Source organism: Hydra vulgaris, chromosome 13 (genome assembly GCF_038396675.1).
Source record: "Hydra vulgaris chromosome 13, alternate assembly HydraT2T_AEP".
NCBI classification, from domain to species: domain Eukaryota; kingdom Metazoa; phylum Cnidaria; class Hydrozoa; order Anthoathecata; family Hydridae; genus Hydra; species Hydra vulgaris.
The window spans coordinates 19,231,937-19,259,515 of NC_088932.1; the positions used below are offsets into that span (position 1 = coordinate 19,231,937).

A 27,579-nucleotide genomic window follows, 5' to 3' on the forward strand; every position below is an offset into this window, starting at 1 on the left:
TATTAAAACAAGTTGTTATCAATCAACATATCGGAAGATCCACTTCAGCGAACAAAAGAACATTTGTTTATGCAAATTTAAAGCACTCTCTGAAAAAGTCGCACTCTATGAAAACAATTATATTTTTATTGAGGTAATACAACAATAAATGTTTTATTGAAATCTTTGAAACTGTATATTTTTCAGTATTTCTTTTTCCACTCGTGTGATGAAAACGCGAACTGAAGAAGTAAACTTTTAAAATTGATTTTTAATTCAAGCACCAATCCTTTTAGATTGAAATTACTTAAAAGACAGTGATTCAAAAATGTTATTTTAATTAGAATCCATTAAAATCAAAATAATTAAAGATAAAAGAATTTGTTTAAAAAATCACTTGTAATAGAATAAAAATTAATAGCTTTAGAGATTATTAAGTTTTTCTCGAATTTTTTATTGTTTCGATAAAAAATCGTTGGATAAAGACACTTTTTTATTGATATATAAAATTAGTACCAATAAATTGAAAAAAAAAAAAAAGATCAGATACGTCGCTTTTAATTATACCTTTTAATAAGATTTATTAAAAATATAGATATATTATTGATATATCCATAATTATCGATATATCGAAATACCATTGTTAAGTTGTTGTTTACTCAAATCAAGGTTTCTTCTAATTTCGTAGTAATTTAACTTTTATCATTAGATTGTGGTGGAACATACTACAAGCAAAGGAGAATAATGAATATAATTTAAAACTACCATTTACAAGTTCGTACATAGTACTAGGATAAAACTAGATTGTTATTTTAGATTACTTCAGTTTTGTTTCACGACTTCATTTTATAAGTCACTTTTCTCATCAGCTTCGGTTCTGCACTTATATTTGGTATTGAGAATATCATTTAGTTTGCAGGAATCAACGTTATACTTTGTGTTTGTCGACGAATTAACAGTTAAGGACGCACTTTGCGGAGCTTCTGCGTCCTAAGAATGATTAAAAAAAAAATTAATTATATATTAAAATGTTATGCATTAAACTAAAGCAAATTATATATTAAAATGTAAATTATATATTAAAATGTTATGCATTAAAGTAAAGTAAAGCAAAAACCACAATAAAATAATTTAAAAACAATTTATACCTTAACATTATATACAATTTATAAAGGATACCTTAATATTATATACAATTTATAAAGGATACCATAACATTAGATACAATTTATAAAGGATACCTTAACATTAGATACATTCGGATAAATACGTCGTGAGAATCGAAATAAATGAACTCTATTTTGAACTTTTTTCAGATTCTAAGAAGTAAAAAAAAAATATATCATTTATAATTATGAAAATTATTATTTTTAATAAAATATTTAATACAATAAAAGTTTTGTTAAAACAAATGACATTAACAAAATTAACTTGAAACGTTTTCCACAATAACTAAAACAGATATCTTTAAAAATTATTTCTTTTTTAAATTACAACATAGAGAATGTTTTTTTTTTTAATTTCATTTTCAACAATAGTTTAAGGTGTTATATATACTTTTTATCAATTTAGCTAACATGATCTATAATGAAAAAAATTAGTAAAATAAATAAACTTAGTAAAAAAACAAACATTCGATGCCCATTCCTGTGGGCACAATACGTATTTTAAACGTTTAAAATACGTTTTCAAAGATGTTTTAAACACGTCTTATACACTCTGGGTACTTCTCAAAAAAGAAAAACAAGATTTTCAATGCTATGACACGTAATCACCATTACTTTCATTAAAACTAGCTTTATTTGAAAACATACATTACAAAATTGCACTTTTTTAGGGGCGTCAAACTTGTTTTTTAAAATTCTAAAATTTATTTGTTTCGCATTCCTTTCCATATTAACATAACACAGTACTTGACATTCTATTTAAAAAACCTTCTAATGCAGGGGTGCTTTTAGTTTCATTGCATTTATTTTCGTTTTAGAGCTATCTCGAATTGCGGTAGTCAGTCCTTCGAGAAATAATTGATACACAGATTTACCTCAAAATAAAAAAAATAAACATACAACAAAGTAGTAAAAAACTTGAAACTTGGAACTTATTTTCAACAAAGAGTAGGGATCAGTTAATAAACCAGTCATTAATGCAAATAAATTTGTGGTATCCATAATGATGCCCAGACCCATAATGATGCCCAGATCATTATGGATCGTCGACGGAAAAAAAAAATATAGGGAATGAATCACATGATGCTGCCTTGTCATATGAAAATAAGTTGAAAAGAGAAATATTTTTGTCGCTTGACAGAGTGATCTCAGAAATCAATTTGAACAGCTATATGTTTTTGCTGGAAAAAATGCCATTCTTACTCCATCAAATTTTTTGAATGATAAACACGAATCTCAATCTGGGTCAATATGGTCATGACCATAATAAATACAATATTTTAAAAATTCAGTTGTTGTTTTTTTATTAAGGAAGGAGGGGGGGCGGCGCAAAACAGATTTTATCCCGAACGACAAAAATCGTTGCCACACCTTTGACTTTAAATCATAAAAACAAAGAATCCTAACAATTTTATCTAAAATAATTACCTACAATATGGTATTATTTAATTCAGTTCAAAGGCACCATACTACCTACTTTACCTACGCACTTTCGGAAGACCGCTTATGATATGCTTATATGATATGCTTTACTGTTAGAATTTGTACATGATTTTAAAGATCTGTCATCGCTGTGTTGAAGCGCCAACCAAAAATCAAACTTGATGCAAAATTTGATTTCGAATCGATTTTAGGTAAAATAGAATAAAAATATATTGCAAATATTAAAAATAATTAATGCAAAATCATAGTCATTTGGTCTCGGTGATCAGCGGTGTATAGCCCAAAATGATGGATTATTATTTTGATTTTTGAACATTGTTTATAACTTTTGTAAGGCAGCATCACCGATCAGATTAATTACCTATTTTAAATTTTTTTTGTCTAAGTTATAATCATGATTTTCCTTCCCCCCTTCCTCCCCCCTACGCTGTAAATAACGATTCGACATATCCTAAAAAATTTCAATTGTTTGGTTAAAACAATCCCCAGTGTCACGAAGTGTAAAATTATGTTCTGCAAGAAACTGCACAATTTAAATTATTTTTTTTAAACTTTTTTCTCTTTAGACTAGTTTTTGTTTTTCCTTGCCAATTATCTTTTGTTACTTTAGCCAATTTTCTTGTTCAAACCAAGCGCTTAAGCACGAATGTGCTTAAGCGCTTGGTTCGAACAGGATTGAAAAAACATTGGTTTTGAACTTTGGTTTGAACTTGATTGGTTTGTACTTGATTGAAAAAACAAATCTAGTGTTCTAGAACACTAGATTTGTTTTTTCAATCTCTTCAATTGTGGGCTTGATTTTTAGATTTGAAAACAATTAATAGCAAAAACAAAATACAGTACTTTTCTAATTCGAATGAATTAGCCAACGATGACCTGAGGATTCATCATTTTGTAAAAAACAACCACACAGAAATGCCGAATTTCAGAACTCTCATCTTGTAGATAATTTGTTCCTAAATCACAAAATGATCTTTTTTTCGACGTTTCGACAAAGTAAAGACGTTCTTTATTGCTAACTGAAGATTTCCGTAAGCCTATATCTTTTCAATCGTAGTCGATATTTTGGCTCTCAACTGCATTGCTTGAACCTGTATCTTCCGTGCCTATGATTTCTTTCTGTAAGTTAGCCGATTCATTCAAGACCACCTTTTTTTTTGTGTGATTATTAAGGTGCTCCAAGAGGTACTTACGAAAGTTCACGTTTCTTTCCTTACCAATGTTGCTAATTGGGCTATAGCCAGCGTCGAACCTCGGGCCTCTTGGTTCTGAGCCAAAACTCTAAACACTGCTCCACTTTTTCTAAAACCATCTGACTACATTTACTACATGTTGGCATTTTGGAAAATAATTGTGTATTCTTTTCATTCTGACCATCTGAAATTGATGTGCCGACGGCTCACAAGTAACGAAATTTAATAAAGCATCTCATTGTGTTGCAAGAAACGCCTTTTTTGCGTCTTTTATGCACTTCAGAAGAAGGTTTTACTATTTTCATCAAAAGAAAGCAACAAGGCTTTTTTTTTCTTTTAAAAAATTATTTTGTTCAAGTATTTTAAATTAATTCAATCTTTTTTTTCAATTTTTTTCGTTTAAACATTGTCATTTATTGATATTTATCTCTCAACGTTCAAATAATTTTTATAACTATAAAACATTTATTTGATTTAAGGGTGTATTTGAGGGAGGAGGGGGCCAGGGGGCTTTCCCTCCCTACCCTTTAGCTCGTATTTTTTTCTAAATAATACATTAATTAATAATTTATTTAAAAAATTGTCCGCTTGATAAAGATCGTAAATCATAATGATATTATACTTAATAAGAATTTTATGCCTGAACTGTGATTATACTGATTTTGTCGAGGTAATAATATTCATAGTTTTTGCACGGTATAGAAGATAATCTTCTTTACCGTATAAAACGGTAGTAATACTCCGTAGTAATAGTCCCCATTACTCCATAGTAATAGTCCGTATTACTACAGAACCGTATTACTGTGGTTTTTGTTTAAATCCCGAGTAAGCAGAGCTAGTATCATATAATCTATGGTATTACCAATTAATTTATACTATTTATAAGTATTTAGCCATGATATAAATGTAGGTAGTGATAATGACTAAATGTAAATTTTATTATTATTTATTACAAAACTTAATTGTATTTTTGAGTTTATATGTATATAATTTTAATAAAAGCTTAACTATTAATGTTAATATGAGTAAACGCAATGCTACACAAACTTTATTATCAAAATGGCTGGACAAACGCCCGATAAATGAAATTACTAATGATATTTGTCCGAATTCGAGTAAATCAAATGTCGATATCGAAAAACTATCAAATTCTCCAGATCTACCTTAGTGTCTGCAAGAAATTAAAGATCAGAATAGTCAACCACCTATTGTAAGTACATCAATTAATGTGTGTAATAAATTTACTACCGACGTTAACCGATGTTAAATAAATATTTAATTCAATTAAATTTGATACTTTTATTTTTATTTATTTACGCGAAATGCGAATGAGTGACAGAAATAAAGCTATAGGTAATTGACTGTAAATTATTTTTAGTTAGTATAGAAGAAAAATCAGTTTCAACCCCCCCCCCCCCATATCCCCATGGTCTCAACTTAAATACGCCCTTGGTTTGATTATATCTTAGGATTACAACTTACAACTTAACCTATCTATTAAGGTTCAAAGAATTTAAATAACTATTAAACTTTATCGGTAATCGCTATAAAAATAACTTTACGTAATGAAACTGTCATTTAATTTAAAATTCTATTTAAGTTCAAAGAATTTACATAACTTTGAAACCCCTTAGGGAATTGCGATGATAAATAAACTTAAAACCTTTTACTTTGCATGGTATACAGTACAGTTATTTGACAGGGACAATTATTGGACACTACAGAGCTTTTGTTTAAAAAATAAGAATAGATTTGAAAATACTTGTACAATATTGTCATAGATGTCTCCGTAAACAATTTTGCCATGCGTATAATCCCTTCTTTACCGGCTAACTCTGCAATAACTTATTCAAAATTTTGTCAAAAACTTATTTTGTTGTGCTGTACTGTGTGTGCATTATAATAGCGAATTTTCTTACAAAATTAGTTGAACTTTTTAAAACTTAAAAACTGAAAACGTAAGTAAAATAATAATATTTAGTTTAAAAATATGTACAAAATATAGTTATAAAAAGTGCATGAATTTTAAACAATCATAATCCATGGTTCTAATTGTTCATGTGTCCAGTAGCTATACTTTTCAGCGCGTATTTCGTTAAAATATTTTTTTTCCTGCAAAACAGTGAGATTATTCATAAAACTGTTAAAATAATAAAGAAATATCATTAAATATGTCATTGAATTTCAAAGTGTGTTTTATTTATTACGTATGAAAGACCCACATAAAGTTGAGTAATACCTTAAGTGTCCAATAACTATTGTTTACCCTACTCATTATTACTCCGTAAACAAACTTTAGAAAACTTTTCTTGTAAAAAAGGTTTTAAAGATTGTCTAAAGTTTGCGGCAAATTTTTTCTTAAAGTTTTTTTGAAATCTACCCATTACCAAACTTTTTCATAAAAACAAATGGTAACCTTTTTTGATTGTGGTATTTATATTTAATTTATTTAAATCGCATAAAAAAATAACTAAGCTTCATCATTAAGTACTAAGCAAACCTTTTTCCAAAAATTGTTAAAAAACAAAATTACTGTCTTGAAAACTTTTAAAATTACTTGTAAAAAACTTTTAAACTTTATATTTACAAAGGCTTACTAAAACTTACTAATTCTCTTTTTTCCTTCACCTCTATTAGAGGAGAAGAAAAAAAGTGTATTTCATTCATTCCCTATTTTATTAACGAGTTGAGTGATTAACAAAAGATAATTCGTTAATATACAGGAGAAAATTTAAGAATTTAAGTTATTTGATCCTCTAAAAGAAGAAAAGTAAACTAATGGATAGTTGTTTACCTTAGTTCGTGAAATATATTGATTACAATTGTAACCTGATAACCTGAAATGGCCAATAATTCATTTAATTGATATGTTGTGACTGCCTACTAAATTTCAAATTTTTATTCCTTCATATTTGTTTCATTGAGCCACTTTGCTTTTAATGGCGAAAAACTCATTCAATCTTTATTTTTGACTCCAAATAACGTCTTCTATGTCCTCTATACTCATTAAAATTAGTTTCTTTTAAAATTACTTTTGTAAGCAAAGGAGTTTTTTCATAAATTTCCTTAAAAAAATTGCAATACCCTCTGCTATAATAAAGTTTACTCCAACAATTGCAATAATAATATCCTAATTTTTAGTTATTATAAGATATAACTAAAAATTATTCATATTTTTCCAAATACAACCATTTAAAAACTAATATATTATCTTGAATAATTCCATTGAACGTTCGTGGAAGTGTAAGAATAATCCATTTACTCCTAAAAACATTTTAAAAGTTTATCAAACCATGATTCTTTGAAGGTATTGAATTTTTAAAGTAAAGTTTTTGCCCAAAATTTTTGCCCAAAATTTTTCGAAACTTTTATAATTTTTAATCTACTATTTAGTGTTAAACTTAATAGTAATTACTTAATAATAATTAACTTATTAGTGTTAAATAAACTCTTTTCCATTTTTTAATCATATCATTGTGAAAAACATCTTTAATGTCGGTTAAGTTAAGAAGTGTTTCAAGAAATTTGAGGAATAGAGTCTGATCAAGGTTTTCACAGGTGATTATAATGGCAAATGACACTATTTGTAAATTTAAGTAAATAAAATACCTCAGAAAATGAATAATGAGCAAAAATAATAAGCTATATATACTTTTGTTTTGATTTAAAAAAATCAGAGCACGGCTTTTAATTTTGTAAAACTTATTGAATTTTGAGAAATATGCATTCAAGACGTCTAAAAATTGATATATATATATATATATATATATATATATATATATATATATATATATATATATATATATATATATATATATATATATATATATATATATATATATATATATATATATATATGGGTATGGGTTTGATTGCTAATTAATTGCTTGGACTTCTGATTTTTTAAAAAGTAAACGACGACTAGTTTTAGATGGTGTGTATTCTGATTGGGCAAAAATAGTAAGTGGGGTACCATAAGGATCGGTTTTTGGACCTCTACTGTTTTTGATATACATAAATGGTATGCCAAAAATAGTCAAGAATCTTTGTAAACTTAATGATAAGCAGATGATAGCTAGCTCATTGCTATGAATAAAAACAATATGGATACCACATCAGTTAAAAATTACCTTGATGTCCTCGTAGACTGTTCCAAGCTATGGGAGATGTCTTTCAATATTGAGAAATGTAAAATTGAGAAATTTGGTAAAAAACTGAACAAAAATCTTGAAAACTGCTACTTTACTATGAAAGACGATATTGGAGCTATTTTTGACCTAGAAACAACTAAACCTGAGCAAAATCTTGGGTAATTTTTAAAAATAAATTAAAATGGAGTTACCATATCAGACATGCAATAAATAAAGTAAATAGAGCCCTAGCGATGCTAAAGGGAACATTCAAATCTTGGACAAGGTATATTTTTGTGAGATTGTTTACAATCTTTTTTCGACCTCGTTTGGAATACTGCACACCTGTTTGAAATCCTTTTAAAAAAAAGACAAAGAAGCCGTTTCTCTTCGTCCAGAAAAGATCAACTAAACTTGCATATGCTAAAATCTGCGAGACAGACTTCGTAATAAACTTTGTTTTTTTTCTAATTGCAATTAAATCTTAGTTTACTATTATTATAACTTAAAATATAGTGTACTTATATATATATAACTTAAAATGTGGTATATATATATATATATATATATATATATATATATATATATATATATATATATATATATATATATATATATATATATATATATATATATATATATATATATATATATTGAACATATATGGGCAATTCCATTTTGAACTTACGTTACACGCGCAACAACCTTATCAAATATTTGCTTATTGAAACAATAAATTAAACTTTTAGATATTTTGTATGAAAGCTGGCTAAATAATAAAATGAGCAAAAATGTTTTGAGTCTGGCCAAAAGAAAGCAACTTGTTACTGAAAATGTAACTTAACTTACGTTACACGGAAAACAAGGTAAAAAATTGCTTCAACTATTAGGTCAGATTTCTTTGAATCAGTAAAGCGGTTTGTATTAGAATCTTTCACAAGGTGTTAAAAATTCTATGCCAATTAAAAAAAATATAAAAAATTTTATCAGAGGTTACCGACTGTGGAAAAAAAATTTGTTTTTTTGATACTAAATATTTAACTTACGTTACTAGTGCTTCCAATATTGGTAGTACCGATACCGGAATACCGGTATTACCGGACTTTTTCAATTACCGAAAAATCGGTATTGGTTTAGCTCAACACAAGAATTGAAAATGTATGTAGAGGGCTTGTGATAAAGCGGATGTGATTGCTTTCATTTACTTGAAAGTAAATAATAAGTTGGAAAAAATAATAAGTTATTTTATTGATTTTTTTATTAAAAAATTATTGTTAAAATTATTTGGTTAAAGATAAAAGTTGTTTAAATTAAAAGTAGAATTTTGTTTTTTCTTCTTTTAACAAAGCACTGATTTAAAAAGTTATCATTACATCACTTGTTTTAATGTAGAACCCATGTTTGAGTTTTGCATTAACGTAAAGAATAAATAGGTGGAAGTCGTTGCAACTGATAAAGTAACGTTTACTATTTTAACCGAGCGCGCGTTGAAACTAAAACGCAATTTGAATATTATATAGCGCTAATGCACTATAATTTTTTTTAATGCTAAATGCTCGAACGTTTAGTATAGTTGTTGAAAAATTGCATTGCAAATCACTGATCGACTATGAGTCCAGAGTTGAGGTAATTGATAAGGAGTTTGTTACAATTTTAGTTGTTGCTTCATGTCTTGCGCCAGTAAAACTGACTGTGGAAGCATTGTGCCGAAATGATGCATCACTGTTGTCAGCCGATAAAACACTAATGTTCATGATATATAATCTTGAAGAAACCAATTTAGCTGTTAAGTTGAAAGCTATGCTGGTGCGACGATTCTATGAGTGACGTACATCTTTTTCCAGTTTGCTACAATATCTGCTAAAAGGCCATCAAGATTACGAGAGTTTGGATCCAGCGCTATCTTTAGAGCACCTTAGCAAATCAGCATTGTAAATACCATTGTTCGACTAAATAATTAACTTAATCAGAAAGCGTGTAATCCTCTCCGTTCCACCAGCGTTTCTTCTGATAGCGGTTCTGCTGAAAACGTTGTAAACTTTTCATTGAAAGAAAAGCTTGACTTTGCAATATTGAAAAATAAGAAATGTAACAAGGTAAGTTTGAATGTTTCGAATAATTTATCAAAAATTATATATAATGAGAAGACAGTTTTCGAAGAAGGAGGAAATCGTGGCATATATATGCAAAATTGCTACGAATACTTGAAAACTGTAAACCAACAAGTGTTGAGTCGGAGTGTGGATTTTGAGCAAGTGGCTGGTACTCTGAACGCCCTATGTTTCTCACAGGCTTATTTTACAAAGGATAAAAAAGCAGAAAATTAAAATTTAATTTTGATATAAAATAAGCTTAACAAAAAAAAAAAAATTTTACTATCAAATTTAAGGTTTTGATCATTTTATGATAAATTAAAAAAAAGAGTTTAATAACGGTCTTATACCGGTATTAGCGGTATTGAAATTATTCCCCAGTGGGCACAGCACGTTTTTAAAACGTTCTTTGGACGTTTTTATTAGGTTTAAACCTTATAAAAACGTCTGAAAAACGTTTTAAAAACGTACCGTGCTCACTGGGTCAGTACCGAAATACCGGTATTGAAACGTGGCATCGGTATTGGAAGCACAATAGGTTTTCGAACGATATTCATCGTGGATTTTTTATAACTATTTTTCTTAGAGTTACGTAAACAAAAGAATTGCAAAAGTATTGAACTCATTCATTAAAAATAATAAACAAAGGAAATTTTAAAAACTGGTGGCACTCTTCCTGAGTGATTTTTCATAACATTTACTAAAGTTATATAATGAAACAATTTTTATGCATGACCAAGAGCAACTTGGTCTTGTATGGTACTGTTTACTTGGTCTTGTATGGTACTGATTCGTTATATAACTTTCATAAACGTTATGAAAAATCACTCAGGAAGAGCAACTTTAAAAAATTATTTATTACAACTTTATTAATACTTACTCGAGTCGTTTAAATTAGAAAATCTTTGGTTTGTCGAAGTTTTTACTTACACTTCTTACGTTTATGCGTACTGCCTTATTTTTATTAGGTTGAATTTGCAAAGTACATTTAAATATTTTAAAATATTTTTGACGAAAAAAAAATGCTCACAGTTAAGCAGGAAAAGGAATTCAGGTATATGTGATCGTTTGTGACAGGAGGTAAGGGGTTAAGAATTAACAATATAGGATAACGTGGTTTATGGATAACCCATAATTGCATTTACAAGCGATTTGTTTTACTAAAACAAAAATTTAAATAATTCTAACCGATTTTTTTTATATCAGGAGAATAGCAAAATACAAATATTCATTTAATTCTTGTTTTTATTTCTTTCTTTGTATTTATGTTAACTATATATGTTAACTAAAATAAGAATATAAAAAGAAATAAAAAAGCAATAATATAAGTAATTTTATTTAATATTAAAAAAAATATTTTTTTTTCTAAATTCTCCTTATATAAAATGTTAGACTTTCCTAATTAGAATTTTGTCATAACGCCAGAATGCACTTTGTTTTAACTGACGTTACACAAATTTAAAATAAAAATGTGCTTTATCTAAGAATTGTTATTTAAAACTTTAAATGCAAAAACAGAACATTCTTTCGCATATATTATTAAAAAACTTAAGTTTTTTAACTAAATTTTAGAAAAAAAAAACTTTATCATGTTTTTGTTAACTTACGTTACACATGAAAAATGCAGTAGTTCTTCCGTTATTTTCTTAAAATATTTATATTTTATAAAGTATTAAATTTGACCATCAATAATTTGAACATCTTAGCTCCATTTTCACGCTAAATTAGTTCTGATCATGCTAATAAATTCATGGTTAATTAACCATGAATTTATTTACATAATTTTATAAAGTAACATTTTACAATGATACCTTTTTATCATGCGACAATGAGAAAAACCGTAACTTTCGGAGGCATAAAAATGACTTAAATTAAATTAATTTGAATAATAAAGATATATTTTAAATAAACTTTTATGTATCAATATTCATTTGCTAAAAGTTGACCAAAAAGAGAATAAAATTTGACTACTTTTTCGTTTTCCGCCGTGGAATTGCCCATATATCTATGTGTGTGTGTGTGTGTGTGTGTGTGTGTGTGTGTGTGTGTGTGTGCATGTATAAAACAAAGCACTTACTTTTTGTAACAAGATTACTATTACCAAAGTAAATAAAAAGACTGATGCAACAATCAATACAATTATCCAGGATGCTAGTCTTGGAGATTTTTTATCTACTTTAATTTTGTTAATATCAACAATAAAATCTTTAATAGAACTCGATTCACTAAATTTAATTGTACTATATACTCTCAGACTCAAAGTTTGTGTTTTATAATAACTTTTATTTGGTGCAAAAGAACTTGAACTTATTAAAGGTGTGCTATACATTTGACTATAGAAAAATGACGAAACCGAATCCTCACTACTTTTAATTATTTCAACTTTTTGACTTGAAGATACATTAAATACATAAATTTGAGAATTGCTTGAGATTTGTTTGTTTAATATGCTAAATGATGACGAGTGACGTACTTGGGTTGTAGGTTCACTAAATACTATTGAACTATATACTCTCGCACTCGAAGCTTGTGTTTTAAAACAACTTTCATTTGGTGGAAGGGAACTTGAAGTAGTTGAAGGTGATATATAGATTTTACTATAGAAAAATGACGAAATCCAAATCTCACTTTCTTCATTTATTTCAAATTTTTGACTAGAAAAGTCAGTAGAATAGTAGTAATTTATAGTAGTAGTTTGAAATGTGCTTGAGATTTTATTGTCTAATATGTTAAAAAATGAAGAGTCATCTACGTGGGTTGTCGATTTACTAAATACTGTTAAACTATTAACTCTCGGAGTCGAAGCTTTTGATTTGTAATTTCTTTCACTTAGCAAGAAAGAACTTGAAGTATATAAAGGTGTACTAAAATTTGGCGTACAAAAAGTTGATAACAACAAAAAACATCTACTTATTTCAAGTGTTTGAGTTGCAGAGGCAGTAAATACATTAATTTGAGATGTGCCTGAGATTTCGTTTAGTGTGGATGCGCTTGAGATTGTTTCGCTTAGTGTGAATGATGATGAGTAACCTGCTAAAGATATTATATCAAAAAGTAATGGTGAACTATATGTTCTCGGACTCAATCTTGTGAGACTCAAATCTTGTGATTCAGTACTTCCTTCACTTTTTAAGACGAAACTTGAAGTCATTGATAAGTTATTTATTTGGATTGTTGATTTAAAAAATAATGTTGAATTATAGGTTCTCAAACTAATTTCATCTGATACAAAAAAACAAATAGATCCATTCGAAATTGGACTACATATAGTTATTTCAGCTGTTTGACTTGAATAGATATTAAATACATTAACTTGAGATGTGCTTGAGATTTCCTCGCTTCGTGTGTTAAATGATAACGAATCATCTACTTGGGTTGTCGATGCTATAGATACATTTATTTGTGCCAACAGTAATATTGAAGTTGTGGAAACTAAAAGTTTAATTATCAGATTTTTGAAAAACTATATTTTATTGAACTACTTAAGCAAGTTTTAAGTTTTAATTTCATTATTTGTGGCACATTTTACAATAATTTAAATATTCTAGTAGAATCATGGTCAGCAATTACCACACATATTTAAAAGTGAATGTTTTTGATCATTAAAAAAAAAATCACGTATTACGCAAAGAGCCGCAAAGTGGGGGAGGGGCACTTGGTACATTTAACCTAGGCCCACTGACAAAGGGGGCACATGCGATCATCAATAAATGATTTTATCAAAATTTTTGCAACCATAAAAAGCACTACTTCTTGAAGAATTTAAAACAGAACCTAAAAGGCTCTTATTACAATTAGAATTTATTACAACAGACTTCAAGTATTTATTATCCTAAATTTAATTCATTATATAAAAAAAACACCAAAAACATTGTTACTATTACTAAAGGAATATATCTTGTTAAACATTAATATAGAAAAAGTGTATGCATTAATATATATGAATGTTTATATTACTTTTATTTAAAATCAGTAGAAATATATTTAGTGACGTATTTATATTTTTGGCGCCATGGGGCACTGTTCCTTTTAACGTCCTTTTTTAAGAATAACTGTCAACTTTGATATGGGTTGATTATTAAAAAACAGAAACATTTCAATACAAGCATATACATTAGATTAAATTAATCACTTAACATTATAAAAAATTATAACTTACTACGTCAGTTTTGTTTTGTAACTATAATGCCATTAAAGTTCATATTTATGGGAAGTGCAGATTCAATAGATAAAATTGTAACCTATTAAGACAATCACCAGTCATTCCCGACCTTAATGCTATATCTACATAAGGAAACAGATCTTAAAGTTTATCAGTTCTGATCATTTTAAAAATATCTATCGTTAAGCTGGATCTTATGTCTTCAGTTAAACTCATTAAATAACTTCTGAATTGTATACATTCGTTGGCAAATAAAGACGAAAGATCATTTTTATATAAGATTTTTTTTATATATATTTTGAAGTATTTCTGCTTTTTTGTAAACTTCTGATGGTAATAATTTTATTATTTGAAATAAAAAGTTGTATTTTTTATTGGCTTCAAGTTTTTCTTCTTTCTAGTTCAGAATGTAGTTTATCAATTATAGCATAATATGTGTTAATCCTTAAAAAGTCTCGAACTTTAAAATTTATTCTTCCTTCTCTTTTTTTATCTGCATATTTTTTGCGTATTTTTCAATATGCTTTGTGTTCCGATTAATTAAATGCTTTCTCTTCATAGATATCAAGCAAACTCCATAGATCTAATAAGTATCGAATTAACGATTCGTATAAAATTACAACTGTTTTTAAATCAATCTCAACTGACTGCAATTGTTTACTAGTTTTGTTGAATCTTTCTAGCATATCACCCCATAATATGGCTATTATAGCTGTTTCTAGACTGTCTAATAATTAGACTGTCTATACTGTCTAATAATTAGACAGCCTATAAAATAGCTATAAAAGTCAATCACAATATCAGAAGCTAATGGACTATATTTTTGATTTATTATCTTTGATAAAAGACAGTGCACTAATTATTTCGTTCCAATTTTTGTCTAAACTTATCTTGCTGACCACCTGGTATCTGATAGTATTTTTAATATGGTATTTTTCAAGTGATACAATTTCTGTTTTAATTAAATTTTTCTGAAGTATATCCATCTACATGTAGATCTCTTCCATTCTGAAATATATCCATCTATATGTAAATCTTTTCCATCTCTTCTATCTATTTGTTGAAGCACTGCAAAGTTTATAGATATTTTGTGGCAGAGAAAAAATTCAAATAGATTTCTACAACGATCCACAGCGCCATTAAAAACAAAATTTAATGAGTATGCCGAACATGGTACAAATGTAGCTAAAGGATTAACTTCTTTAATACAAAATTGAAGTCCTGTATTTCTACCAAACAAGTTACACGCAGTGTCATAACTTTGACCACAACAATTGTTTATATGTAATTCTTGCGATTCTAAAACTAAAAATATAACATCTGCTAATTCTTCAGATTTATGACCAGAGTTGGGTAAAAACCTAAAAATCTTTTTACCGGCCAGCCATTCTTTTGAACATACCAAAAAATAAATACAATTGATCTACATGGCTATTGTTATTATATCTTTTATCATTTGTCGTATTTCATTATCTGCAATTCTACTAAGGAACTGCTCATATTTATTGAAAGATTAGTGCGATGTTGAACCTTTTTCTATATTGCTAAAATTTTCAATAAGCTGTAATAAAAAAAGGATCAAACTGATCAACGTGACTTTTTTTATCAAATCAATTATTTGCATGAATAATTTGCGCATAATCATGTATAATTTGCAAGTGGACTTAGATTGCTTTTTTATAAAAGAAAATTTTTATAAACATTAAAAAAAACATTTTTAATGTTTATAAAAATGAATTCCTAGTTTTTACATTCTCGTTTAAAAAAAAAAATTTGCGCGTATACTTGTAGACAGAAAAAATAAATAATTAGAAACTTTGCCGCAAAAAACTTGGAGGTATGTAATAGGTTTATGAGTTGGTCTATGATTTGGACATAATGATATAAAATAACTATTTTAAGATTTTCCAAAATTTTTTACATTCTGACGGCTGGTGCTCTATTATACCAAAGTCCCCCTGGTCCCTACTATAGTTTCACTAGAAACTATAGTAGGGACCAGGAACTAGAACCCCATCTACAATACGGGCTTGTAACATTTTGTAAACGTTTTAATGACTATGGTCATAATTGTCAAGAGAGGAAAAAAAGGAAGATTATTTGCATAAATTTAAGCAAAAAATTAAAGACAAAATAGAAGATTTTAATTTTTTCAAAAGATATTTTGTAAGATTTTTAGAATTTTATAACATGAAAATAATAAAATTGAAATTTAGGTTAAGTTAAATAGAAAATTCACAACTTCTATTTTTTCTGCGTGGAAGGCTGATTGCAATGGCTCCAATTTAAATGTAGTTAAAATTTGAATTACATAACACTTATCCGAACGAAAGGTTTTAAAACATTATTAACGTTATGTTACATAAAGTTACTATCATTCCAACACTTTTCAAATATTTTTTCACAGTACATTCATTCCAATTAATTTGATATTGTGAAATTGCATTTAACTCTTTTTCTCTTTAATTCCTTTGAGAATTAAATTCTATGAAAAACTCATTTTGATTTCGAAAGAAATGAAAAACTTTTATATTTTATTTAAAATTAAGTAACACACATTTTAGAGTAAAAACGTCATGTCCAGTTTTCGAAAGCATGATTCAGGGTCCCAGGGCAGAAAAAAAGCTGTTGAAATTTGTCAAAAAATACAAGAACAAACGAACTTCGGAAGAGTGTGGCTTCGATAAAGTTTAAAAAATAAAAGCACCTAATAACTCTACGTCTGACAAAGTAGTCAAGGTATAGGTTAATAGCTTTACTTTTTTTATTCACAATCTTATATTCAAAAATTCATTTCAAAACTGTAAAGTCAATTCTTTGTAAGACAAACCATGCTACCACCAGCGTTGAACGCTTGAGTTCAAGAAAGCCAACTTCCCCTATCAAATTTTTCAACGGTCTATGAAGAAGAAGATCATTATCTGGTGAGTTTGGGACGCATTCTTATTTTATGAAATACCTGCAGATAATAAAAACATATCACTTAGTATCTGCAGATTTTAAAAACATATCATTTAATATCTGCAGATATTAAAAACATACCACAATTCTCAAATGCTTTTTTAAAATTAGGATCAAGAGGCGATTCAACTGGGTGATCAAGCAGGTAGGAACAAACCCGATTTGTGGATGAGGGTTTTATCCAAAGTCGAACGCGCTCTAGCCATAATAAATGGACCACCTCATAATACGGCAGTTTTTCCTAGAGATTCAACAAACAAAAAAGTTCGTACCTCCGTTTTTTACGAAACTTCTCTCAACGGAGTGAGGATAAACAGAGACCGGCTTATCTGGAGTGTAACTGAAAATGCTTTTGTTTATTTTTCCTACTCTATGTTTGGACAAAAGCAAAACTTTGGCCCTGGTTTTCAGTCTTTCCTTTTGATGTGGAATGGCGGAATAGAAGATAATTGAAGAAAACTATGAAAAATGCGGTAGTGGTGTAGTGGTAGTGCGCTCGCTTCATAAGCGAGAGGTTCCGAGTTCGATCCCCACCACGTCCCTGGTAGTACCGCGCTCAACTTGTTTCTCTGCGCAGCGACCTTGTTTGTCAAGTTTCGTGTTTCAGAGTTATAGAGTTGAGAGAGGATTATAACCACAATTAAGTAGCCTCCTCGTCTGTAGTGGCCTTCAACAGAGGCCCAGAAGGCCACAGAAATCATACATCGTCTGGAAACCAGCCTTTGAAGCCTTGAAAAATCAGACCGGAATCGATTCAGAACTAGAAAAGTCAATAAGAAATGAGGCATCTAAGTGGTATGAAATTTTACGCTGCATCCTGGAAGTCACTCTCCATTTAGCTTCGAGAAATCTAAGTTTTCGAGGTGTGTTAGCAGTTTATGTTCACAAAATAACTTTAATGTTGTTTGGAATGTTATTCTAGATATAATCTTTATTTAAATATTATGTTCATATTTGTTTAGGTTCGTCAAAAATGCTTGACAAGTATGATGGTGGTAATTTTTTAGCCACCCTTGAGCTGTCGAGGAAATACATTAAGACGCTTTAGTTCCATCTATAAGAAGTTTCTCGACACCAACAACAAAGAACAAGAATGCAAGCACACTATATGAGCTGGAGAACTCAAAGTTAGTTTATTATGGCATGCGATGAAACTGTTTTTGCTGCTATTACAAAAGCGGTCCACACAGCCATTTATTTTTCCATTATTGTCGGTGGAACTCCGGACGTGTTTTATAGGGAACTAACCACCTTTGTTCTTTGATTTGTCTGCCTAGGATCTGACAACCAATGAATAGTTAAAGAACGTTTTCTGAAGGTAGAAAATTAGGGAAAAAAAAGGGTTCTGGCATTGCGAAGTTGATTATAGACGTTTTAGATCAAAGCCATATTAATTTAAAGAACTGTAGGGGCCAGGGCTATGATAACGTAATAACGGGGCTAATATGTCTGATGTATACAAAGGAGTTTAGGCCATCATTCTCGAGAAAAATCCTCAAGCTTTCTTCATGCCTTGCAGTGCGCATAATTTTAATCTAGCTGGCGTTTATTGTGCAGAATCCTCTACAGTAGTCAAAAACTATTTTGGCAACATCCAACCGCAGTATTTTCGTCCGATGCGCTGGAAAATTTGACTGAGGCAACTGGGCAGTCCCTTCACCAAACGTTCCGAACAAGGTGAACGCATAGAGGCTGCCCGGCCATTGTCGAAACGACCAAAAGAAATACTGAAGTCCTTGAAACTTCTTGAAGAACTTGATTTAGAAGATCATCAACTGACTTTAGTTAAGGCACTCAAAAAGTGGATTCAATCATTTGAACTGATTGTCTTGGCTTTTTTCTGGTTCAAGGCTCTCCTATGTATCAACGATTTCTGTCTCCTTCTTCAATCGGAAAGCATTTCTTTGGATGACGAGTCAAAGTTTTTAAAGATTCTAACTGATGATCTTGACCGACTACGTTCTTCTTGGCCCTAAATCCTCCAAGAAGCAAAACTGATTGCATCTAGGTTAGCTTTGTTTGCGTTTCAAATGATTTTGTTAAGAAAAGGACAAGGAAAAGGAAAACACTTCACGGTGAGTTGATGAACGCAGTTCACCTCCACAAAGACGAGTCAAAGGGTTTTGAGTTGACCGTGTTTTATGTTGCTTTTGACACGCTGCTCCAGCAGATAAGATACAGAATAAATACAGCTCAAAAGATGACAGATACTTTTTCGTTCATATGGTGTTCTCCATTTCCTTCTAGTGATGAAGAAAAACTTAGTCTGAAAGAAAAATGCAAAAGTCCTGGTAAATCTATGTAATAAAAAATAAAAATCTCTACGTAATTGATGTAAAAGAAAAGGAGTTGATTAAAGAAATCCGTCATCTAGATGCTCTGAAGCGATTAATATAATAGTATATCAGACTGTATAGATATCTTGAAAAACATAATATCTTATCATCAAACAGTTTGGTTTCGAAAAGGACATTCAACACATCACGCAGTAACTAATTAAGCCAGTCAAATTCTGGATGGGTTTGCTAAAAAAAGTTATACTCTCGGCTTGTTTATCGACTTGTGGAAAGCTCTTGACACTGTTGATCATAAAATTCTCTTGTACAAACTAGAAACATATGGAGTAATAAATAGCAACTTAAAATAGCAGCAAAGTTACCTTAAAAATAGAAAACAAGGAGTATCTTATGATTCAACGTGTACAAAGTTAGAAACAATAAGCTGCGGAGTTCCTCAAGGCTCTATTCTTGAACCCTTACTGTTTCTGATTTACGTAAATGATATCTACTTATCTTCAAACATGCTGAATTTTGAATGCTCTCATCAAATTCAAATTGCGATTAACAATTACTTTTAGATGTATAAAAAAAGGGTTCAAATTCAAAACTTTTTGCTATAAAAAATAAAAAAAGATAAAGAATCCATCACCGCTGAGTTTGCTACTATTTTTAAAAAACGGTTAAACACTGAGAGAATAACTGATGGATTTACTAACCTTCAAATTCGACCTTGCAAAAATCCTGATGAGATATTAATTACTGACGAAAATATTAAAACAGCTATTTCTTGTCTAAAATCAAATAAATGCAGGAATCATTACAATATCTCTGCAGAACACTTAAAACATCCCCAATGTGTCGCAATAACACAATGGTTAAGAAAATTGTTTCACTTTTCAGTTAATTACGGATGGACCCCTACACCAATGTCAACGTCAACTATCATACCTTTAGTTGAATCCTACAAAAAATCACTCATCGATCCAAACAATTACCGTGGTATAAGCATTATTCCAATATTTACTAAACTTTTAGAATACCCTATCTTACTCATACGCCCGGAGACAAAAGAAACTCATCAACTTCAATTCGATTTTAATAATAAGAGCTCAACCCTCCATGTTGAATTTGTTGTAAGCAAAAAAACTAGGCATTATAACCGCAATAATCCGCCCATTTATTTATGTTCACTAAATGCTGAAAAGGCTTTTGATAGCTGCAACTGGGATATTTCTTTTAATCAATTTTATTTTGATAAAAATCTACCTCTTTAAATAGTTAACACTAGGTCTTCATTATACCGTAGCGGCAGTGCAACTGTCTTATACCTAAGTTCCAAATCAGTCTCATTTGATCTTAACCAAGGAATGAGACAAGGATCGATTCTGTTACCCTACCTATATAACATATACACTAAAAAGCTACTCGAAACTATAAAAATATGATGAAATTGTCGGTACTACTATATACGGAAACTTGACTGGTGTTGTAGCTTATGCTGATGACATCATTTTTTCTCAGCTCTACTCTCTTGGGCCTAAAAAAACTTATTGCAACGTGTAACATGCACAACAATTTTAACGGCATTAAGTTTAATGCTGTCAAAACGAAACCTTCTCTCTCCGGAAAAAGAAAATCAATGAACTGCACAATATCCCTAGACGACCATCAAATTATACCTCATAAGAAGCTTAACCATCTCGGCTTTACTTGGGGTACAAAAAAAATCAATTTTTGCTTCACTTATTAAAAATGAATATGTGCATACCGGAATCCAGATTGAAACTCTGATTCAATCTGGATTCCGGTATGCACATCGAAGGTCTATTATTCAATTATATAAATCATTAGCAGTTCCAACGCTAACCCACGGTCTAGAACTCTGTGAAAATTAAGAGTCAACAATGAAAAGACTCGTCACACTTTGAAGGAGAGCAGTTAAATTGGGTTTTAATGTCTTCAAGTATAGTAAAAACTATATACACTCTCTATTTATTATTATTTTAACCACTGCGCCACGGCTGCTCTAACCACTGCGCCACGGCTATTTAAAATTATAGAGATGTCGAATTATATACACCAAACAAAATAAATCTATTTATCCGCCTTTTAAACAATTAAGTAACCTTTGAAATCATTAATTTCCAACTTAACTACTGTTCAGTTAAATCTATTTTTTAGATGATATAAAAGAATTATGTAGTATTCATAAACTGAATATGAAAATCTTAATGCTGGTTAAAAAAAAAGTAAAACTTAGAGACTTAGAGAATGTAATTCCAGAAGCTATTCATTATATTTTGGTACAGGCGGTTCAATGTTGGAAAGTAAAACAACAGCGAACAATTTTTGAAAATACACTTGAAAAAAACATTCCTAAATGACTTTTTTAAATCTCATTTTTCTTAGTTTGTATTTTTACCTTGTAAATGTATTTTACAGAGGGTGATTGATAAAATAATAATAATAATAATAATGAAATAATAATAAGTAGTTACTACAAATAAAATTGGGCAAAGCAACTGTTAAGCGGTCTAAATTAATTTTATTTTTTTGCTTGTTGGGCTTTCTTGAGTAGACTAGCTAAAAGTGGTGACTTTTTAATATAAATATAAAGAATTATTGTTACTTTAGTACATACATTGACTATCTTATAGCCTGCGGCAAAAATGGAGTGGTGCTACATCGATTATCTTATAGTCTACTGCTACAAGAGAGTGTTGCTACATGGACTATCTTATTGCTTGCTGCTACTAAAAAGTACTGCTACATTGACTAAAGGTTTAGCATGGGGCAGCAATCTTTTTTATTTTATTATTTCGATTAAAATTCCAAATGATAAAAAAACCCTCAACTGAATGAGAGTGCAACAAGTAAAAAAATAAAATTACTTTAGACTGCTTAACTGTTGCGTTACCTAAAATTACACTGTGTTTGTTAAGAAATTTGTATTTTTTTATCTAGGTTTATTTTAGTTTGTCATTGCCCTGTACGACAATGATTTTTTGATATAATTTACACAGTCTGTGTCACAATTCTAAAAAAAATGAAAAAATAAATTTTGGCATTCCGACCATAAATATTGTAATTCCGGAACATCCCTATTAAACAGGCAGTTTACAACTGAATTATCTGACACAGCAATGAGAAAACACACTTCAACTCTCAAAAAAGAAGCATTTATTCGATTAACTAAGTTAAACATGACCGACTTTGTCAAAAGTCTTTGGCAAAAAGAGGTGGTTTTAGGTCAAAAACATGCTAAAATCTTGGCAAAGATATCTCAAAAAGCAAAATGTTTCAAGTTCTAATTTTTGCAATTTTATAACCTTTTATGTAAATAAATGCCCTGAGATAAAAGTTTTGTTGAATTTTTTTTATTTTAAAGCGTTGTAAGATTTTTCAATGAGCCTAATTTAAAATCAAATTTCTGATATAATGGACCAAAAAATTTTACTAATAATTTTTTTAATCTCAATACATAAGGCTAATTATAAAGAATAACTGTACAAAATTTGAAGTTAGTTGGAATCTTTACCAGAAAATTAGAAATATAAAACACAGAAAAATGAATCGCAAAATTAATTATTGTTTAGTAGTTTATGTGTATAAAAATAACAAAAAGTTTACGTATGTAAAAATAAAAATAAAAAATTAAAGTTGGCTTTTATGTAAGTAAAAAAATAAAAATGAAGCAAAAAACTAATCAATATTAAAGTTAGCTTTGGTTATATGAATATTAAGGTTGGCTTTTGTCAAATTTTTATTGGGACGGTTTCCTTTACGTCCGCAAACATAGAAATTATTCTTTCATTTGCAAAGCTACTTTCCCAAACTTAAACATCCAGTTGATGCATGTACCCTAACTGCGCTTATTCATATGTAAGTTGGTCAATGTTTGTACACTTCCATTCGCCTATCCCTATACATCTCAAATGGCTTATTCGAGTTAGCAAACGTGAAAAACGCCCAACGTCTTAATAAAAGTTTGACAAGAAAGTATACTAAACATTAGCAACTTCGTCAATTCCTAGTATTCTGGGTAACAGTAACATATATTATACAGCCTTAGTTTATTTATTGAGGACTTTTTAAGTATAGGGGAGAGTGGGGAGAAGTGGAACGCGGGAGAAGTGGGACACCCCTATAATTTTATTTCGCTGCAGAGCCTAATTACTGTTATTTAATGTAAACGTATAGATTTTATGTGCTCTTTTTAGTAGATATCATTTCCCCTTCCTGCGCGCGGTGAAAACCCTTTTTTTTGAAAGTACCCCAAATAAGTACTTTTGCTGAAAGTCTAGTAACTCATGTATGTATTTATTTTCGACTGTTTTTGCACCAAATTTTCTATTTTATAGGGAAGTGCACTTATCATCTAACATTTAGTAATTAAGTTTATATTTTAGCTTTAACTGCGTGGCTGTAATTTTAGTTTTATTTCGTCTTCCCAACATAGGGGTGAAGCGGGAAAAAAGTCGCTGTCCCACTTCTCCTTTACAGTTTTGCGTTACTTTATTGCGGAAATTTGTAGAACATTTTAGCTACGACTTTTTATTGTTTTTAAAAAAATATATTAATACGTTTTATTGAAATACTTAATTTTAGTTTTAGATCTTATGCAGTGGATTTAAAACAAAATTTGGAAAGAGAGATCTTTATCAAAGATAAATTTAAGTTGATTCATCATTATAGTTTGGAGTAAATTAAGAATTCTTTTTACATCAATAATTTGAAAACATTTGAAAAACAAAAGGCATGCATAAATAAAATCATAATTTCATAATAGTCTGATATAAGATATAGTAATAACAGTAACCTTAATACCATTACAAATAAATAATTTTTTTATCAAACCTAATTTCTTTTAAATTTCAAGTCATGCCTTGAGTTTCTAAAAGAAAAAGTGAAACTCCAGATGTTTCAGAAAAAATTTTGAAAGTTGCTGTAGCCGAAGTGGAAAATGGGATAAACCTTAGAGAGGCAGCATATTCAGCTGACATTTCTAAGTCTGCACTTTATAGGTGTATAAAAAAAAGTGTCAATACCCAGCTGCTAATCTTTAAGCAAATTATCAACACTCTATGATTTTCTCTTTAACACAAAAAAAAACACTGAGCACTTATCTAAAGTCATGTTCTGATATAGTATATATATGGCCTTACGCCAGTTCAAATAAGAGCTCTAGCTTTTGAAATGGCTCAAGCAAACAAAATAAAATGTCCCTTGCGTTGGATAGAACAAAAAAAGACTGGTCGAAATTGGTTTACAGGATTTTTAAAAAGAAACCCAAAACTATCTGTTAGAAAACCAGAGGCAACTTAAATTGCGAGAGCATCGGCATTTAATTGGTGTACTATTGATATTTTCTTTAATAAATTACAAGAAGGTATATCAGAGTCTGAAGCAACATCATTTAAAACTTTTAATCTTGATGAGACAGGTTTTACTACTGTGCAAAAAACTCCTAGTATCACTGCATCAAAGGGAACAAAGCAATTCGGGCAAATAACATCTAAAGAAAGAGGTGAATTAGTAACAGTGTGTTGCATTGTCTCCGCAGCTGGTGTAGCAATACCCCCTGTTATTGTTTTTCCAAGAAAATTATCTAAAAACCCACTAATGAAAGGAGCACCAGAAGGTTCTATTGGATTAACCAATTAATCTGGATGGATGAATGCTGAAATATTTATAGATGTTTTAAAACATTTTGTTAAGTTTGCACGCCCAACAGCCGATCACAAAGTTTTATTGATTATGGATAATCATGAAAGCCACTTTTCACTTGAATTTGCAAAAGAGAACCATATTTGTATGATGACTTTGCCACCACATACTTCACATAGGACACAACCTTTAGGTAGGTCTATTTTTGGTCCAATAAAAACATATTTTAACACAGCTGGCAATAGCTGGATGCTTAGCAATCCAGGACAAGCCATTACAATTTATGAGATGGCCAGTCTCATTCGACAAGCATGGAAAAATCTTCCACACCAATAAATATTATGTCAGGATTTTGCACAGGATTTTGTGACAGGAATTTATCATCAGTTGTAACTGATAGAGATGTGTCTCAAGAACCATGCAGTGAAGGCTCATGTGAGAAATCAATTATAACTGCTCCTTCTTCAGATATCTCAGATTTGGATGTGCAACATGAAGCAGTTGTAACAGATTGAGATGCGCCTCAAGAATCATGCAAAGAAGACTCATGCGAGAAATTAATGCAAGTGTTATTCTTTCAGATATCTCAGGTTTGGGTGTGCAACATAAAGTAGTAAAAGAAAACTTAACTGTATTTTCTCCTGAGATTTTACGTGGTTATCTAAAGGTAATTTAAACTAAATATTTTTAGTTTAGGTTTTCTTTAAATTCTATAATTATATAATACTTTGATATATATTTTGCAGGTATCTTCTTGTAAGCTTTTAAGACATGGACATAAAAAGGAAAAGTGTATGATAGCCACATCAACACCAGAGATTTTAAGAATAAAAGATGAAGTATTAAACAAAAAAAAAGTAAACGCAATTAATATTGTTTTATATTACGCAAATAAACAGTTACCTTGATGTAGATTTCAAAAAAATAACAATTGATGTTTCTGCCAATTGTTACTCACTAGAGTTTGAAGAAGAATTGGAAACTGTTTCTTTTAGCGTTATTCAAAATGTGAGTGTCAGTGAATATCTTCTTTTCCAGATTTGTAGTAAAAACACCATTTTTTATTATGTAGGCATAGTGCAGAAAGAAATAGAAAAAATTTTGATGTAGAGGTCAGCTTCATGTAATGCCAGAATAAAGAAACTTCTAAATTTGTCAAACCTAGAATTAATGACATTCCTAGTGTGAATATTAGTGATATAAAAACAGTCCTGTCTCAACCGCTTGCTGGAACAACATCAAGAACAAAAGCTGAAGTCATTTTCCAAGTGAACTTTAGGACCTCAAATGTAAAATAGTTTTTTTCTTTTTTTAATAAAGAAATTTTATTTTCTAAAATGTAATCTTAATTTGATTGAAAAAGGCATTGACAATTTGATTTTTTTTTTCTATTATTCACCTCTCCAAGGGGACCAATTCAGGCGAGGAGGCTACGCATTTTTAAATATTTTTTTTGTGTGTTTAAAACCCTCTCTCAACTCTTTAACTCGAAAACATGAAACTTTACGAACAAAGCCCGCTGCGCGGAGAAACTAAGTTGAGCGTGGTACTTCCAGGGGCGTGGTGGGAGTCAAACTCCGAACCTCTCGCTTACAAGCCAAGCGCTCTACCACTACTCCACTGCCGCGTTTTATTTAAACTAAACTTAACTTTAAAATCAAAATTTACTAAAATTAATATTTAACTAGATTTGGCGTCGTTTTTATATAGTCCCACATCTCCCCCAAATGTCCCGCTTCTCCCGCACACTTGTCCCACTTCTCCCACTCTTGTCCCACCTTACCCCAATAGCAGGGTTTCTCTTAAACTAAAAAATATATACTTTATTGAAACATTCTGTCAATCTTAGGGGGTGCATTCGGTGCCCCAAACACTGCTTTATTTGTTAAGACTAGTTTGGTTCAGTTCATATATCAAATAAAAAAGATATTGCAATTACCCTGAAATAAAATTCGTGTCCCACTTCTCCCCACTCTCCCCTTCCGTGTCGAATTTGCGTAACTGCCAAGTTCGCGTAATCAGCAGCTTTTTTGCCGCTTCTGAGTAATCTGCAATGAACGCAATACAGACATAAATAAAAAGTCAAAAACAAAAAAACTGCTTGCCCAAACTTTTACCATTAGTCGATGTAGGTGCACTCTACTGCATATTCTCTCTTACAGTCAGTCAAAGTATGTACACTCCGCTGCATGTTCGCCCTAACGCTCAGTCAAAGTATGTACATTAAAATGACAAAAAAGCTGCCGATTTTGCAAATTCGACACAACAAGTTACATGTGATAATATAAAGTATCCATTTTGATATTTACATATATGCACATATGTGTCTATATGTATATTATATGCTTTTATTACAAATAGTACCTCAACTATACTTACGCAGTAAATAGAATGCAACACTGATTGTGATCATTTTTTCTGATTGAAAGTATGATATTATGTTGATTATTTTTGAAAAATCATTTTCTTTTGTTATACCAGCAATATATTGGTTATCTAAATTTAA

At 29.9% G+C, this 27,579-nt stretch overlaps 1 protein-coding gene across 1 annotated transcript; it reads right to left on the reverse strand.

Moving 5' to 3' along the window:
- Positions 1 to 711: 711 nt before the first annotated feature.
- On the reverse strand, positions 712 to 27,579 carry LOC136089403 (uncharacterized). The gene is made up of 4 exons (XM_065815368.1): positions 27,453 to 27,579; positions 12,082 to 13,436; positions 1,221 to 1,298; positions 712 to 969 (listed from the first exon to the last, which is right to left on the reverse strand). Exons 1-4 carry the CDS (start codon positions 27,484 to 27,486, stop codon positions 826 to 828), a joined length of 1,611 nt encoding a protein of 536 aa, XP_065671440.1. The 5' UTR covers positions 27,487 to 27,579; the 3' UTR covers positions 712 to 825.

Bases quoted from the DNA above. Each gene is read 5' to 3' on its own strand.
- LOC136089403 (XM_065815368.1), bottom strand. From the start codon at position 27,486: ATGATCACAATCAGTGTTGCATTCTATTTACTGC. The intron at 13,437-27,452 runs GTAAGTATAGTT...TTAAACTTTTAG, and splicing joins TGTTGCATTCTATTTACTGC to TTTCCACAACTTCAATATTA. The intron at 1,299-12,081 runs GTAAGTGCTTTG...TTTACTTCTTAG, and splicing joins TAGTAATCTTGTTACAAAAA to AATCTGAAAAAAGTTCAAAA.